The sequence below is a fragment of the Trichechus manatus genome, unplaced genomic scaffold, assembly GCF_000243295.1.
Source record: "Trichechus manatus latirostris isolate Lorelei unplaced genomic scaffold, TriManLat1.0 scaffold00062, whole genome shotgun sequence".
In the NCBI taxonomy this organism is placed as follows: domain Eukaryota; kingdom Metazoa; phylum Chordata; class Mammalia; order Sirenia; family Trichechidae; genus Trichechus; species Trichechus manatus.
This window is the reverse complement of record NW_004443998.1, coordinates 8,697,830-8,715,254: the sequence shown is the minus strand read 5'-3', so window position 1 is coordinate 8,715,254 and position 17,425 is coordinate 8,697,830. Positions and strand designations below refer to the sequence as shown.

At 41.3% G+C, this 17,425-nt stretch overlaps 2 protein-coding genes across 2 annotated transcripts in view; one reads left to right on the top strand and one right to left on the bottom strand.

Annotated features, from left to right (window-relative positions):
- MED12L (mediator complex subunit 12L) overlaps positions 1-17,425 on the top strand; it is a 359,000-nt gene that overhangs the window by 135,535 nt on the left and 206,040 nt on the right. The gene's annotated exons all lie outside the window — the stretch shown is intronic.
- On the bottom strand, positions 7,256-9,889 carry P2RY14 (purinergic receptor P2Y14). The gene has a single exon (XM_012556322.2). The coding sequence runs from the start codon at positions 9,737-9,739 to the stop codon at positions 8,723-8,725; it is 1,017 nt and encodes a 338-aa protein (XP_012411776.1). The 5' UTR covers positions 9,740-9,889; the 3' UTR covers positions 7,256-8,722.

Sequence of the window (17,425 nt, the reverse complement as noted above, 5' to 3'; positions counted from 1 at the left end):
TGTAGCTTTCCCAAAAGTATTGAGTGCAAATAAACAGTTACTTAGCTGTTTTCCAGATGATGAGAACAAGGTCAGAAGGAACCTCCTCAGAAACAGAAATGAATCCCTTTTGACATTAGCTTTTAGAGAGAAATTCCCTGAAAAGACTAAATGAGAAAGGTCTAGCTAGAGGGAATTTGGGGAGAGCCTAAGGGAATTTTTGGAAAAGTGTAAGAATGCTCATGATGATAGAGGCGATTTGTTTCAGATATTCTGGTGTTCTGAATCCATGTAGTATAATTATTATTTTTTTTTTTTGCAAAAGAAGACCTTTTACATGTATCAGTTTATAAATAAGAGGATAAAAACCCAAATCTTTCTTACACTTTGTATTTTGCATTTTGGTTAAGAGCCAGTGTTAACTTTCATCCTAGTAGTGCTAGATTTATGTGCATTATTGTTGGACGGGACACACTAGAGAATACACTTGGAGAAAGTCAGACAAGTGAGAGGTTATGATCAAGATTTACACAAAGTATGGCCGGGGCCAGGGAGGCTGCAATGGAGAGAATTTAGAAGGATGGACGTGACTGCAAGCTGAGAGGGTGAAGGATGTTAACCTGGTGTGAAGGAAGACTAGAGTGAAAGATTACTGGTAAAGTTTTTTTTTTCTTTTAGGTAGGCAAATTTCTGTTTAGTTCCTGGGTTCACTTTGGGGCTACAGACAAATCTGAGAAATACAAGCAACTGTTCTTCTAAATCTTTGAAGTCCAGTGTTTGTATGGGGCATGCCAGATCTGAAAGTGCTGAGATATTCTGTTGTTAGTGTTCTATTCTTTCCTTTTTGAAATCCTCAGAGCCAACCTTGTAATCGTGAAATCGAACTATCTTGTTCTTCCTGTTGAGAATGAGCTTGCGGCTACCTGGTATCTCGTGGAAGTTTATTTATTGTGAAAATACAACTTTCTTCCCTACGCGTCCTGGTTATCTTTTTTTTTCTCTTTTTTTCTTCAAGCACAAGTTCCTTTTGAATTTCCACAAGCCACTTCTTTCTCATCTTCTTCACTGATGCTTTTCAGAGTACGTTTTGTTGATGTTCGCGGAAATTGAACGTCATCACTAACCCAGTATTGCAGTAACCCAACACTTGTGGGAAGTGGGAAGAAGTGAGATGAACTTATTTTTCCCTTACCTTGGCCATCACCGTACTTTTTATTTAGGAAATGACATATTAGGACTCTCATGGAGTATGTGCAAAATAAAAATTAAAGCTGATTTTCCCTATGATTTATTAATTGAGAGAGAAAATCTTCTTGTAGCCGACTGTCCTATCCATACAAATCATGCTTTTGATTTTACTGAACGCAGGTACCAAGCAGTTCATCATTTTTAATGTTTAACATTCTTAAAGTTTGACTTTTGAAAGTGACATGGAAGCCTTTTGTAGCTAACAAGGAAGGAATGGTGGCTTAGGCAGCCACCACCGGGTGTGGGTCTGAGAACTTTTATTGTTTAAGTTTTTGAGGTACAGAGGATTCCTCCCCTTACAGATGGAGAAATCGAGGCACGGAGAAGTTATGGTCTTGCCCAAAGCTGCACAGTTAGATTTTGGTGTCCCAACTCTTGCTTACACACTTGTTAAAATGAAAGTGTCAGACTGGAACAGTGGCTACAGAGGAGACAACAGACCAGTCATTCCATGTTTGCGTTCATTTGAGTTTGTGTGCCATTGCTCAGGGTGTGCACCACTGTGCCCGGCCCTCTGCTTGGAGCTTGCAACCCTTAGAATGTGAACTCAGGATGCTCTCAGCTCAAAACAGTTTCATTATTGAAGATTTTTTTTTTTTAAGTTTTATTGTGCTTTAGGTGAAAGTTTACAGTGCAAATTAGTTTCTCATTCAAAAATTTATACACAAATTGTTTTGTGACACTGGTTGCAGTCCCCTCAATATATCAACGCTCTCCTCCTTTCCCTTTACACCCTGGGTTCCCTGGATTCCCTGTGTCCATTCTTATAGTGTTCCTGTCTCTCCCTGCCTCTTCATCTTTGCTTTTGAGCAGGTATTGCCCAGTTGGACTCATATACTTGATTGAACTAAGAAGCACATTTCTCACGTGTGTTATTGTTTGTTTTATAGGCTTGTCTAATCTTTGGGGTGCCCTGGTGGCACAGTGGTTAAGAGCTACGGTGAGCTATGGCTGCTAACCAAAGGTTGGCAGTTCGAATCCACAAGCTGCTCCTTGGAAACCCTATGGGACTGTTCTACTCTGTCCTGTAGGGTCGCTATGAGTCAGAATCAACTCAACAGCGATGGGTTGTCACCACTTGCTGATCTTTTTGGCCTTCTGCCTTTCTATTGACTACACAGTGGTAATGGATCAACATGTGGTTCATTTTACCTTTCAGTTGTGAGGTGTGATCTATATTATGAAGTAATTCATGAGGGGAATCCCTAAAAAAGAACTTTTAAATGTTGTCTTGTTTCTTTTTAGTCACTGAAGTTCATGTCTTTTTTTTTTTTTCACTTGAGTCATTATGATCCATTTCTTACGAGTATTACATTTTCCAAACTCAGAACACATTTTACAAATTCTGTTGTTACTCCTAAGGAGAAGGTTCTTTGGAGGAATTCTCTTTTCTTTGTCATGTGAATCTTTTTTTGGATAGGTATTTAAGAAAAATTTTAACAGCAGTATTTGTTGGTTAAGGGCTGCCTGCATAGCTCCCATCCTAGAGAATGTTCTTGTTACCTTTTGAAGGTTTCAGTGCAGAAGAGGTGATAAGGCATATGTACAGAAGCTTCAGTGATACTGATTTACTGTGTACAGTGAGAATGAGGGGAAATTGAGGAGGTGCCGTGTCCTGACTGAGGTGGGGTCGAGGGATGCATCTGAGAAGTGATGAGAAATGACTACGTGGCTGGGGGACAACACAGATGCTTGGGGTGCAGGAAGTATGTGTGAGCGCTTGGAGTATGTGAGGAAAAGGCTCAGCAAAGGTTGAGACTATATCTTGGATGGTCTCAAGGACTTTAATAAGTGAGCAGTGGAGAGTTCATGAAGGTTATGCAAGGAAAAACCAAACCAAACCCGTTGCTACTGAGTCGATTCCGACTGATAGCGATCCTATGGGACAGACTAGAACTGCCCTATAGGGTTTCCAAGGAGCGGCTGGTGGATTCGAACTGCTGACCTTTTGGTTAGCAGCCAAGCTCTTAACCACCGCACCACAAGGGCTCTAAGGAGAGGCGCTGTAAATCCAGCAGTGTTCAGGAAATCTGGCAGGGTCGTTGCCCATCGGATTAGAGGAGAAAGTGGGTGACATGAAAGCAGTCAGTGGGTGACTGCAGTCGTTTTAGGTCATGAGGATCTGAAGTTAGAGGAGAAACAGTGGGTGATTGGGAACCACTGCAGAGGGGAAATCACTGTGCCCGGTCTGGGACCAGAAGGACAGCCTGCCAAGCCTTCAATCCTGGGAGAGTCATTGTATCAGCAACAAAGGGAAGTCCCAGGAGAGAAGCAGGTTTGGCAGGAAGGAAGGTGAGTTTGGGTTATTGCTTTACAAGGGTTTTAGTGTTACCTCATTATTTGATGTACCATAGATTGCTTTTCTTTTTATTCTTTTCCATGTAGGTATTCAATATTCCTCAGTGCTTTATCAGTTATTAACCAGGATATTCTGAATGTAACTTTGCAGATACTTAAGGGGCTCTTCTTTTGATTGGCACTGATGGAAATGTTGGTTTTCCTTTTTTAAAAAAATAGCATTTTCCATGTCATTCACCTAGCTACTTTCGTAATATCAACTGGATAAGAAAATATACTTGGTCACGGCTTTGAAAATTTTTATGATGTCATGTTCCCTGAACAAGAAGATGAATTTGAAATTGGCTTTAACTTTACAAACAAAAAGAGGATTAAATTTTCATTTCAGTCAGTAAGATATCACAGAGAGCTGGTATTCCTTCAGAAAACTAATGGATTAAAAGAGAACATAAATAATTAACAGCTTGAAAAAAGCAGCAAGTTAACCGTAGGGAATCTTTTAGTGTAGAAAAGGAAAGTTCAGGGAATTAAGTAACATGAAGTCGGCTATCCAGAAGGTGGGCAGTTGGCATTCACCAGCTGCTCCTTGGAAACTCTATGAGGCTGTTCTCCTTTGTACTATAGGGTTGCTTTGAGCCGGAATCAACTCTGTGGCAATGAGTTTGGGTTTTGGTTTTGTATGGAGACTATAAAAAACCATGTCTTTTTTAGCATTTTTTAATGTGAGGAAATGGGATGATAGGAAAGTAAGCCGACAGGACTGTGTCATGCACTTTTGGGGGTTTTAGCAGCTCATCAAATGGTATGGAGTTTGAAAGGGGTGGCGGAAGAGATACAGCTATAGGCTTCCTCTGACTTGCTGAACACCATGTGGGTTACGGCTGGTGGTGCCACCTGGAGGCTGATAGTAGAACAACAAGGTGACCCTCTGGTCTGAAGTCCTGCATTGCAGGTCCCCAAGCACTGAAAGTAATGCCTGGGGGTAGGAGACAGAGATCTTAACTCTGACTATGGCTGTGAGCGAAGCCATATAATTACACAAGGGGGCCTTCAAAAGTCCCAGGCAATCTCATAAGGTTTTCAAAGAGAACAATATATTGTATTGTTGTTGAGATAGGTCTGTTTTTCTAACACCTCTTCCGCGCTCATTCCCCAAGTGTTTGGAGGCAGAGAATTACACCTTGAGTAACTTCTCACTGTCCCTTCAAACTCCGAGACTGCTTTGGGGAACTGGTTATTGTGTGCAATAATTTGTTTTCTTCCTGTAGCTGGTTTACAAAGAAGGTTTACAATACATGCCTGCAACATTTAATCGTGTTTTACAAGCAGTGCTATGAAATGGTTAAAGCATTTCGAAAAGTGGCCTTTGGGACTCTTTGCGGGTGTGAGTTTTGTTAAAGCAGTTCTTTTTGGGTCATGTCCTGTCACGAAATTGAAACCCACATGCTATTGGTATCTTACAGAAAATAAGGTGAGCAGATGAAAGAGGTGGCTTTTGTTATTGAATACCACACAGCCCTGGTTTTCTCCCACCCAGACACACACCCTCACAGCGCTGTTTACCCAAAAGGAAATCCCATGTTGTTTTTGGGGTGTGGGGTGGAGTAATTTGTTATATTGGTCATTTGTGTAATGTTATAGCTTGACATTACAGATATTTTCTGTATTAATGGATAAAGAACACTTTTTTTTTTCCCTCTAGCCAAAGTCAGTTAAAGGATACAGGTGACCACAGTAGGTTTAAGGACAGAAATCAGAACAAATGGCACACACTTCACTAATGTCATCAGATAAAAACCAAGTGTAGTGTAAAGATGTTGCCTAAAGTTTCTGTAGTACTCTTCTAGATGAAGCTGATGTACGCAGACTTTCTCATTTGTAGGCAACAACAATTCAACTGAAACTGGACTTAAGCAATAACAGGGATGTATTGGCTGACGCACCTTCATGTCCAGAGTTACGGGTATGTCTTCAGGTGAGGGCCAGTGCAGGGGCTGAGTCCGTTAGTTGTACCATTTGTCCAGTCTGCCTTTTGTGGTATTAGTTTCAATTCATAAGGAGCTCTAGGCCATCTTCTTGTGGTGGTAGAGTGAAAAACCCCTTCCAGAGCTTACGTCTTCACAGCAAATGCTCCCAGACAATTTCTTCAGAAATGCAGGACTTGCTGTTATTGGTCAGCTTGGGTTATGTTTCATCCAAACCTGTGACTGGTGGAATCAGGCATGCTGACTGCCCAGAGCCGGCTGTGGCCCACTTCTGGCATGTGGGGACAGACATTGTTGGCTCTGTTCTAGTTATATGGTGGCACGTAGGGGAAGATGAATTTCCTGAAGGGAAGATTTTGCTTCTTTTGGTGGGAAAACAGGTGATCGGGGCTGGGAAGGAAATGAACGAGCAAGTGTGGCTGCTGACGACTTTGCGAGTTCAGACATCTAAGCCAGTAGATTTCATGTGTGATTAAAAAATTTTTTTTTTATGATTATGATCTTCTTGTGATTTTGTATGTTTGTTTTTGGATCTTTTTGTCCCAAATGTTGTTTTTATAAAAACCCTTCCAAGAGCTTTTGTACATGTTGCTGTATCAGTTCTGTATCAGAACTGAACCTCAGCTCAGTTAAAGAAAATATAAACCTTCTTGTTAAGGAAGAGTTCTTAGTCATAGTCTGGAACCACGTTTAAACACCTTCCTGTTAGATTCCTGCATTCCGGTGCTGCAAAGTGGCTGTTGGCATGTCACATCCTATACACAGATGTGTTTTCTTTGGTCTGTGCAATGCTGGCCCAGTAATGAAAAAACTTTGTGATTTTACATCCCTTGAATAAGTGAGGAAACCATTGGCTGGAGCTAAGGGTTCCTTTGAAGTTCCTGAGCAGTGCAAAAGGTTAACCTACCAGGCTGCTAATCTTAAGGGTCGGAGGTTCGAGTCTACCCAGAAGCTCCTTGGAAGAAAAGCCTGGTGATCTACTTCTGAAAACTCAGCCATCGAAAACCCTGTGGAGTACAGTTCTACTCTGACTCACATCAGTCACCATGGTTCGGAGTTGACTCGACAGTAACTGTTTTTTTTGAGGGTCCATTGGCCTCTCTTCCTGAGGCATAAGATAGCTTACTGTCACTCTCAGCTTTCCCTCTTTTCTGTTTTCTTACAACCTGGGTTTACATCACCTTGTTTGCCACCATATTCACCTGAGTTTATACGTCCTGTTGGCCACTGAGCACCTGAGGCTTGCACTATAGCTTTAACTGTACAAGGATCTGGAAAGTGCTCCTTGTTGCCCACATGCATGCTTCCTGGTGATCTCAGAGAAGTTTCTGGGCTACTCCATTGTTGCCAGCGTCCTACTGCCTTATTTTCAGTTGTTGCTCCGGACCTGAAAGTTCCAAATACTCAGAATCTGTTACTCAGCTATTGCTTTTCAGTATCCTCATCTACGCTGCCCATTGTTTCCTGAAACACCTTGATTTCGCATTGCTGCTCAGCTTTGGCAGATGGTTACAAAACCCCTAGTTGGTGTTACTCATCTCATCTTTACGTTTGCTCTCTCCTGTGGCCCAGTGGAGGGTATTCAAAACCCCACAAATGTGTGGGCCAATGGGCATTGTGAAGAACAAACACAGCCAGATTTGTTTGCATGTATATTTAGCCGAATAAATACAGCAAGGTTAGTTTACCAAGCAAGTTTATCATACCTCCGTGATTTTTGTCCCCTTTTTTTTTTTTTTAACCCAGAATTGGGAGCAGGGAGCCGTTACAAGGGTGGAAAGTGAGTAGAGAGGGTGAAAACTTTCCCAGCTTTTCCTCCATCACACACTGAGGATGTGCCTTCTGAGTTTTGCCTAAAATGCAATGAGACCCTAGCGCATATAAAACCCGTATTTTTGAAATATCAGTGGCAAATAGAATTTTTGGATTTGCTGGGCAGTATGCATAATTGAGCATATTAAAGAAACTACCCATGACTTGACTATGAAGAAATCTTGTAATGTTCTCTCATTTAACTTGATTTAAAAAAAAGACAAAATTAAAAATAATTGCTTTATTAGTACGTAGTAAAGCATGACGTATATCCAAGCATTACTTACAGAAATGTCTGACAAGAACGTTTGAAAGATGGGCTGAATATGTTCTAGCCAGTTCATAGCAGAGAAAGAACTTCACTTTAATAACTCACAAGCAGACAGCCTTATCATGTATCTTCACAAATTAAATTCGTCTGTTTCCCAGAAAATGTAATAAATGAATTTTTATTTCACGTTCTTATTTCTCACTCATTATTGTAAGTTTTAGATTTTCTTTTCATCAAGTCCAGTGGTTTTCTAAGAGAATAGTATGTTGCAGGTCTCTAGTATGTGTGCGTGGGTGTCATTCTATTTCCAGGTTACTCTATTGTTTTCCATACCACTTAATGGGAGGTTGCTGGCAACTCATGCTAATATTAAGCTTCCCTCTGTGGAGTCCACAGAAAACTGTTTGAACACTAAAGCCCCCAGGTCACTAAGTGGCTTAACAAGTCTTCATATAAAACATATTTAACACGTATCTTATATTGTCCTCTAATTTTTTTCAGAAAAAGAATTGCGTTCTTCTAGCAAAGTACATAATTTATGTCTGCTTTCCTTTGAAAAATGCCATGAGATTAATCAGGGGATTCTTAAGTGGTTATCTGCTTACCTGGCTTCTTGAAATCAGAGACATCTTGACTTTTTCATTACAATCAAGCCTCTAGCCCTTCATCAAACTGTGCCTGCATTTAACTTGGTCTTTAATGACCCTATTAAAGAAAACCATATAACTTACAAACTTAATTCTTATGTTGAAAGAAAAACACGTGCCTGTTAGTTGTCTTAGATTGCTTTCTGTACTATTTAAAATTCTGTGTTCACTGACTAGACTAGAGCTGTAAACTTAAACCTTGTATTTTGATGGAGCAGGATTGAATGATGTGTGTATTCTTTCTTTCTCTTTTATTAACAGAAAGAATAAATTTCAGTATGCAAACAAAAATCTGCTGATGGATATTTTTTCTTTGATGTCACAATAAAGCACACATTTTATTTTATTATTGTACTGAATTGGATAGTAATGCCTAGAGATGAAGCTTACTGTCATGGGTACGTTTCTTATGGATTTCTCTTACTCTGTAGTTGGAGATTACAGCATGCATACCTGGACTTTATTTGGAAGCGTGGAGGAATTCATAAAATATCTGTGCTTTCATGTGCTGTATTTTCCCTTTTGGTTTTGGAAGTTTCTAGATCATGCTGAGCTTTTAATGGGATGTTCAATTTCTTACATAAGGTTTCTCTGAATGGTTGGCATAGAAAGAAATAAATAATGGGATCCAGACATACATTCGCAGCAGACAGTAGCAGAGTGAATTCTTTCAAGTAGAGCAAGATTTCTTTTGACTGGTAGCTGTGATGAGCTTCTGTTTGACTCTTTGTATAAGGGATTCTGGCAACGTGGTAAGGCACAAAGCAGATGACAAATACGAACACAATGCTGAATATGTTGCGGCTAGATCTCTTCTTGACCGAAATAGAATTCCCTCCGGACTTAAGCTGGGACTTAAAGATTTTTCTTGTGATAGCAGCATAGAAGATGATTAGCAGAGAAGACACTATCCAGAAAATGCTCACACAGATGTAGCTGGACGCTTTGTGCCACTTCCGTCCCAGTTGGTTTTTCAGTTTCATACATTCTATACACGTCTTCTCCCCAGCAGTCTGGTTGGTCAGAATAATGTTTGGGATGCTGAGAAGGAGGATCAGCATCCACACCATCACGGACAGGGCTTTACTGTACTTCACTGACTGGATGGAAGAAGTCAGACGAGGCTTGACGATTTTATAGTATCTGTCGAAGCTGATGAGGCCAAAGAACATGATGCTGACATACATGTTGGTGTAGAAGAACACGGCAGAAACCCTACATACAAACACATTCAGCTGCCCGGGGCCGACGCCTGCGTCGCTGAGGATCTTGAAAGGAAAAGTCAGGCTCATCAGGAAGTCAGCAACAACGATGTTTTTGAGATAGACGATGAAACTCTTGGAGCTGGGCGTGTACAAGAATATCCATCCGGACACTCCGTTGAGCAGGATCCCCACGATGAAGACCATGCAGTACAGCACAGGGATGATATACTGGGTTACCAGGGAGTTCCAGGAGCAGACCCCCTCTGCAGGTGGTGTGGTGGTGGAATTGATCATTTTCTGATTTCCAACGGCAAGGGCCTGGAAACAGATGTGGACCAGTCAATCAGTGGGGCACTTAGAGGCTCCCAGTCAACGCTGAGTAATAAGATGAAGGGCACGGAATACATCAAACCCAACTAGTTCTTGAAACTAAGTTTTCTTCTCTATATAAGTTAGGCACAAATTTTTTCCCATATATCTATATCTGTATATCTATATCGAGGTATAGATACAGATATGACCTGGTGGCACAGTGGTGAAGAGGAGCTTGGCTGCGGACTAAAAGGTCGGCGGTTTGAATCCACCAGCTGCTTCTTGGAAACCCTACGGGGCAGTTCTACTCTGCCCTATATAGGGTCACTGTGAGTCAGAATCGACAGCAGTGGATTTGGTTTGATTTTGGTGTATGTATATATGAACGAAAAGGGAAGACTAGAGCAGTCAGATGACAAGGCAGAAAAATTAGAGAAGCAGGGCAGTCTGAGTGCTTTTAGGTAACATGGAGACCAGCATTTCCCTAAAACGGTGAATGATTTCCCGTAAAACTCCAAAGTTCTAGGAGATATTTTTTTCTTTCTCCTAGATGATCAATTTTTATGGATTTATAAAAATGAGTCCAAGTGTTTACACATATTTTTAAAGAGCCGTTGTATTTCATGGATTGACACAGACCTTGCTTTTTGAGAAGTCAACCCTATGTAGTTTGGGCATGGGACTATGTCTTGCAGGTGTACCCATCCAAGCGTTAATTGGTATTTTTGGTATGGAATTATGGGTGACTTTTCAAAATGGTGCTTTTCTGTGATTTTTTTCTGATTTGCATCATTTTTATAAATTAGAAAATATACAAAAATAAACGTGATCAAAATAGCATAAAATGCTTCTCTGAATCCCTTCTAGATCCGCACTGTCTAATCTGTATGGACAGTGGTAGCCACTAGTGTATGGCTATTGAGCATGTGAAATTTGGCCAGTCCAGATTGCATGGCTTGAATATCAAGGCCAGAGATTCATTCTGATCTAGATAATGAGTACCCTTGTGCCTTGTTGCAACTTACGATCTTAGAGTTGTGCTGCGGTAGGTGTTTCCAAGTTGTACCAAAAAAACCGAAACCAAACCATTGCTGTCAAGTTGGTTTTGACTCATAGTGACCCCATAGGACAGAGTATAACTGCCCCATAGGGTTTCTAAAGAGCGGCTGGTGGATTTGAACTGCCATCCTTTTGGTTAGCAACCAAGCTGTTAACCACTGCGCCACCAGGGCTCCCCAAGCTGTACAGTATTACGTATAACCTATGGGCTCTCTCTTTGGGCAGAATTTAGTTGCTAAAGGCTTGTACAGCAGTGCTCACCCCAGAAATACATTCATCCTAGTAAAAACGTGATTAGTTGGCTTTGAGCTCATTACTTCTCTTCTGTTTAATTGTGCACAGTAACCCGTTTTTCTCTTACATGGACCAGCTTCCACCATCCTACTGGTGTGCTGTGATTCTCCTTTTCTCTGAAGAAGAAAATGATTTCTTCCTGGCATTTTGATGAAGTTAAAAAACCCTTGATAATGCTTGAGGTTTTTTTGTTTGAATTACCTTTTGAAAGTTCATGTGCGATACGACGTCTCCTCTCAGTGAAGTTGTTTAGCCCAGTGAGTACTTGGCATCTTGAAATGGCCAAAGCATGTCTTCACTTCAAGATCCTAGGTGACAGGAGAAAAATGAAGAATTCATTAAGCTAAATGAGCACCAGACTGTTTTTATTGAAGAGGTATGGACAATGAGTTTACAGGTAGCAATGAATTTACTTTTTATTCAGCATGTATGATTGGGAGATATTTCAATGTGCGCATCTTGTTTATTTTACCTTAGCTGGTCTTGGTTGTCATTGTTGATGGATTGTTGATTTGGTTACTAACTTTTGTGAGAAACATAAACTCCTTGCTTAGGGGTGGGGTGTTGGACGTGATTTTTTTTGAGTTTGGGTTTAGTGCTTTTTCCACCATGGATGTGGTTGCTCAAATCAGTTCATTAAATTACTGAAGTTGGATAACAGTTATTTTAGCTAGGAAGTCATAGGTCTTATTCGGCATTTTGCTTGGTACTGTTGACATGTTGGGCCAGATAATTCTTTGTCGTGAGAAGCCATTCTTTGCAATGTAGGATGTTTACCAGCATCCCTGAGCTCTACTTACTAGGTGCCAGTAACAGTGACCCAGCTTAGGTTACGATAATCAAAAATTACATTGCCAAATATCCCCTAGAGAGGGGACAAAACCCCTCCCAGTTGAAAACCACAGGTCTAATGAGACTGATGAGCGGACTTTACAGAGATAACGCCAGAGGGATGTGCCACCCAATGGGAAAGCACAAGGATGGTAGAATGGTTGTTGGATTGGGTTCTACCTCTGTATAGGTTGTCCCCTTCCCAAATTCTTTAAGACAGAGCTTCTCAAACTTTAACGTATGTACACATCACTTGGGGATCTTGTTAAAGACTCAGATTCTGCAGGTGTGGATTGGGCATGATGTGGCTGTTGCTGGTCCATGAGCCACTTTTTGAATAGTGTGATTTTTTTTTATTGACACTGTACCCCGGAGGCATTTAATAAATATTTGGTGAGGAGGGTGAACATCTTGTTTTACTTTACTGTAGTTGAGACTCCAGCAAGAAAAAGTTACATTCCAGGTAGCCCTGAATTCTGGGATCTTTTCTGAGTTTATTCATTACAGATTTCATCACTATCATCCCATCTTTGTGGTCTTTTGGGAATATAAATAGATATTTTATAAAAACCGACTGAAGAAAACACGATAAAGAATATCTTATGTATACTTAGAATAGGAGCCCTGGTGGCACAGTGGTTAAACACTTGGCTGCTAATCGAAAAGTTAGTAGTTCGAACCCACCAGCTGCTTCATGGGAGGAAGATGTGGCAATCTGTTTCTGTAAAGATTTACAGCCTTGGAAATCCTATGAGGCAGTTCTACTCTATCCTATAAGGTCGCTACAAGTCGGAATCGATTCGACAGCAACAGGTACCTAGAATATTCCTAAAAGGTCATGAGATTCTCTTTAGAAATAAAACAAAGAGGCCAAGTTCTGTCTGTGGAATAATAAGTGCATAATCCAGGACAGTTGACCTTGAGCTTTATCTGCGATTATTTTTTTTAAAAATCTGAATCACATATGCCTGAGTTATTAACATCGGGTGAACTGGTGCACTGGTATTACCAACGGTAGTTTCTGCACTTATGTTTGGGCGCGTTTAAAATATTTCATACTTAGAAATAAAAATGCCCGTGAAGAATGCATTGCTTTTACATGCACCATGCTCCTGCCTCTGATGAGCGTTTTCATTCTCTTTCTTTGTTCATTTCTTTTAAAGCGACAGTCCTGATATTTCCTCCTTCCTCCTCCTAGTCCAGACATCAAAAGCTTTAAAGCTTTAATCCAGGGTGCCGCAGACCTTTTGGTAGATGATAAAATATTTGTATTCTAGATGATTCTTATCTCAATAAAGAAAAGAAGATAGATGTAATCATTGTGTACATCTCTAAACGTACTAAAGCCATTTTCTTCTTACTGTTTCTGTCTCCTTCGCCCTGATGTGTAACTCTTTTGTGTGTGTGTGTGTGTGCGCGCGTGCGTGCGTGCGTGCATGCGTACTATATATACGTTACCCTAGCTGATTTCTGGAGCAGTTAGAAAGGGTTGGCAGGAAGGGGATGTATGTGCATGCTGCTTTTTCAGTCATCTAGTCATATTTTATAGTAGTTTATATTTAGGTATTTTATAATACATTTTATGTTTTAAAAACATTTCATACTATTTAATATTATTATTTAATTCTAAGCCCATCATCAGTCTTCTGGCTTTCTTATTCCATGACTGCTTGGATATTTTACAACTTTTGGCACTCTGAATTTTGGCCTCCAAAATTGTGACTCCTTTAAAACACCAGTTGCTGTGAATTCGATTCTGACTCATAGCGACCCCACGTGTGTCATGAGCAGAACTGTGCTCTACAGGGCTTTCAATTGCTGTTTTTTTTAGAAGTAGATCACCAGGCCTTTCTTCCTAGGTGCCTCAGGGCGGACTAGAACCGCCAGCCTTTCAGTTAGCAGCCCGGTGTGTTAACTGTTTGCACCCCCCAGGGACTCCTTAAAGCTAGATAAACAGCGCCTCCTGCTTCTAGATCACAGACCTGGCAGGGAGGAAGTCATTATAAGGGTTCCAGTTGATCTCACAGAAGTTGTTACTATTCTTTCCCTGCAGCTGACTATCCCCCTGGCTCCACAGAAACCCTTCTACTTGGCTGCCTATCAGATTCCCATGGTAGCTACATCCCCCCTGCTGTGCTCTCCCTACTGCTCTCTTTCTGACCTACACCCTCTCCAGTCTCAGCCGGTGGGAATCTCATTTTCTCCTTCACCTAGAAGAATGGGCGCCTCTTATCTTCCTTCATTGCCCTGAACATTTAATGCTCCATGCTTGCCTCACTTCTCACAGGTCTCTGGTGACCTAATTTCTAAGTTCACTGTCTTTTTCTCACTTTTCCTACTCTCTGACCTCTCTGTAGCATTTGATGTGATTGATTTCCCCTTGTTAAAATCGTCTCCAAAGGTATATTGTAGCCCTATGACTCCTGTTTCCCTCTCATCGTTCTCTGCCCAGACCTTTTGTTCATTTGCTCACAAATCCCCATATCAGATTTTTTTTTTTTTAACCATACGAACAAGTTTGATTGTGTAGTTACAGTCAATAACCACTCCTAATCAGAATACTTCTGCGTAAAGGAAATTGTGATAGACTGATAAAAACAGCCAGCTGTAACAACATAACTGGTGTTTTCATAGCCATAAACTCATAAAAAAGAAATATACCTTTATACAGAAATTTTATATAGGCGTAGCTTTAAAATTGATTGTAAACCAAAGGAAGACACATTGCAAACATCAGTCATTTTCACATTAATTGCGTAATTCTCTCAGGTGATCTGTTAGTTTTATTTACCTAAGCTTATTTTGCATGATAGTGAAAATTGCATACAACAATAAGAGTGAAGCTTATGATGTGAATTGCTGGGATAACATAGAGCACTTTTTATAGGCAACTGTGTAAATCACATTTTCTCTATTTAAAACTTTTAAGACATTTTGTTTTACTGCCCATCCAAATACATTTATAAATAGAAAAAAACAAGTCAGTATGGTAACAAGAGAAGCAATATGACATTTAACGGAAACTTCCAAGAAATTAATTACAACCCGATGTTGCAGGATTTGCAAATAAATAATGAGGACTAAATTGTATTTCACATTTTCTTTTTTTTTTAAAATAATTTAACAATGAGAATGAAAAAAAACATTACAGTGAACTTTTATTTCCAGAGTAAAAACAAAGTTGAATTACGGCAGTGCCACATGATACAAGGCATTTGTTGGCGTTATGTCATCTTTAAACTGCATTCCATAGACTAGAGTTCTTTCGTAACATATAATAGTGTAACAAACTCTTTGTTTTCCTTTTTTTTAAATAAAGGGCGCGTTTCCAAAGATCATTGTAGAGTGTTATGGAAATAATTGAAGGAAAGGAGATAATAATCATAGAAGTTATAATGCTAGATACTGTGAAGACATGTCAGCCACAGAGAGTGCTCAGGAAGTTCCCAGTCTAGGGGAAGGTTGAACAGAGTAGTGCCTCAGGATGTGACAAGGGGCCATCATTGAGGGAGGAGGCATAGGAATAGAGCAAGCACTTAAGCCAGCTTCAGGAATGGTGGTATCTAGGTGGCCTTCTTGGAGCATGTGATAATGCAGGTTGACAAATGAGTGGACTTCAGTCAGGCAAAAAAGGGGAGAAGAGGGAGTTTGGGGCAGAGAGAGGTGGCAGGCTAAGGCACCAAGAAGCAGGAGATGGCTGCACAGCTGGGCAACATAGATTACCCAAACTCTTGGGTAACTTGATAGAGCCTTGCCAATGAGTTACTATTACTGCAGTTTTACAGATGAAGAAACTGGTGCTTTAGATGGTGAAGTAACTCCTTAAAGGTGGCCAGGGCAGCTAATTCATGGTCATACCAGTACTCAGACTTGGGTCTGTTTAATGTCAAGCCTTTACTCGGTGGGGAAATGTTTTGTGTGAAGCAGGTACACGTGCTCGTCCATGTTTTGCTGGAGCCTCACCTTTGGGAGTCACTTAGCCAGTATTTCGTTCCTGTGTGTATGCCATTTTTTTTTTTTCCTTTTTAATGAATTGTAAAGTTCTGCAAGCTGTGTATGCCTGCAGGTCCTTCAGATACCACAGCATAGAGGACCTCCTTTTTATTTGCCAGTTTCCGAAAGTGTTTAAAGTTACTGTGTCCTTTCTGACTTTGATTTTGACTCAGCTTTCTGTCTCCTGGAGCCTTGGTGGCACCGTGGTTAAGAGCTCGGCTGCTCACCACAAGATTAGCAGTTCGAATCCACCAGGCGCTCCTTGGAAACCCTGTGGGTAGTTCTACTCTGTCCTATAGAGTTACTATGAATTGGAATTGACTTGACGGCAACAGATTTTCTTTGTTTTTTTTGGTTTTCTGTTTCCTGGACTAACGTCCAAGGAGAGATAAACAATTGGACTGTTCATAATGGTGATTAAAAGAAGGAACATTTAATCCGCAGACGGTGGTGACTCTGATGCCTGGGACCCGTGGTGGGAGGAGGACTCTGCTCGCTGCTGCTTCTCACCTTCGGCCAGTTTTCGGGCAAGAACCAGAACCAGAACCAGTGGCCCTGGAGTTGACTCCGCCTCATGGTGCCTTCATATATAGACATGAGCTTTTGATTAGGCCAAGCCTCCCTTTTCTGTCCTCCTGATTCCTGGCCTCCATGGCCATTGACTTGACTTTTTGTTAGAACCTAGGTCAGCGACAGACATGGGGGAGTGCCATGGTAATTAGTGCCATGGACTGATTAGTTATCACGTTAGAAACAACTGTATACTCTTCTGAGGCTGGCTTGCGGATCCCTAAGGACTGCCTCTTCTGCCAGAGTAGGGACACGGCTCCGTCTTAACCACTGGACCTTCCCTGGGGCCTTTCTATGCACAGACTCTAAAATTCATAGAGCTAACTGTTGATGACCTGCCATTATGGGGGTGGGAGGGTTAGTTTGGGTAATTAACTGAAATGCCTCAACCTAGTCAGTACTTTTTAATTGCAGCCTCTTCCCTCAGAAAACTTTCAGCAGAACTCATGGCAAAGCACGAGCCTGGCATGCCAAGTCCGTGGGTGTCCCTCCGCTGTCTCATGACGGTGCCGGCGGGCGTGGGAGCTACTGGAGGAGAGTCAGCTGGGGGCAGACACCGTGTGACCCTCAGACTGGGTGGTCTGGCAATCTGTACACCACACTTTTGGGGCCATAAAAATGACCCCTCGTCACTAGCCTCTGTTCCAGGAACAACAAGTGGATAGTCAGAGTGGGTTTGCAGCAGTTATTCACTTAGAGCTTCGTAATAGCCCAGGGCTTCTCAACCTTGACACTTGCGGCAGTTTTTGAGGTGGTCTGATTGTTGTGGGGCTGTATGTGCATCGTGGGGCGAGGGGCTGTATCCCTGCCTCTGTCCACTAGGTGCCAGTAGCACCGCAGATTTGTGGCAACCAGAAATGTCTCCAGACATGTACACATGTTCCCAAATTGAGAACCACTTAATGGTTAGCCCCTTAATGA

Bases quoted from the DNA above. Each gene is read 5' to 3' on its own strand.
- P2RY14 (XM_012556322.2), bottom strand. From the start codon at position 9,739: ATGATCAATTCCACCACCACACCACCTGCAGAGGGGGTCTGCTCCTGG.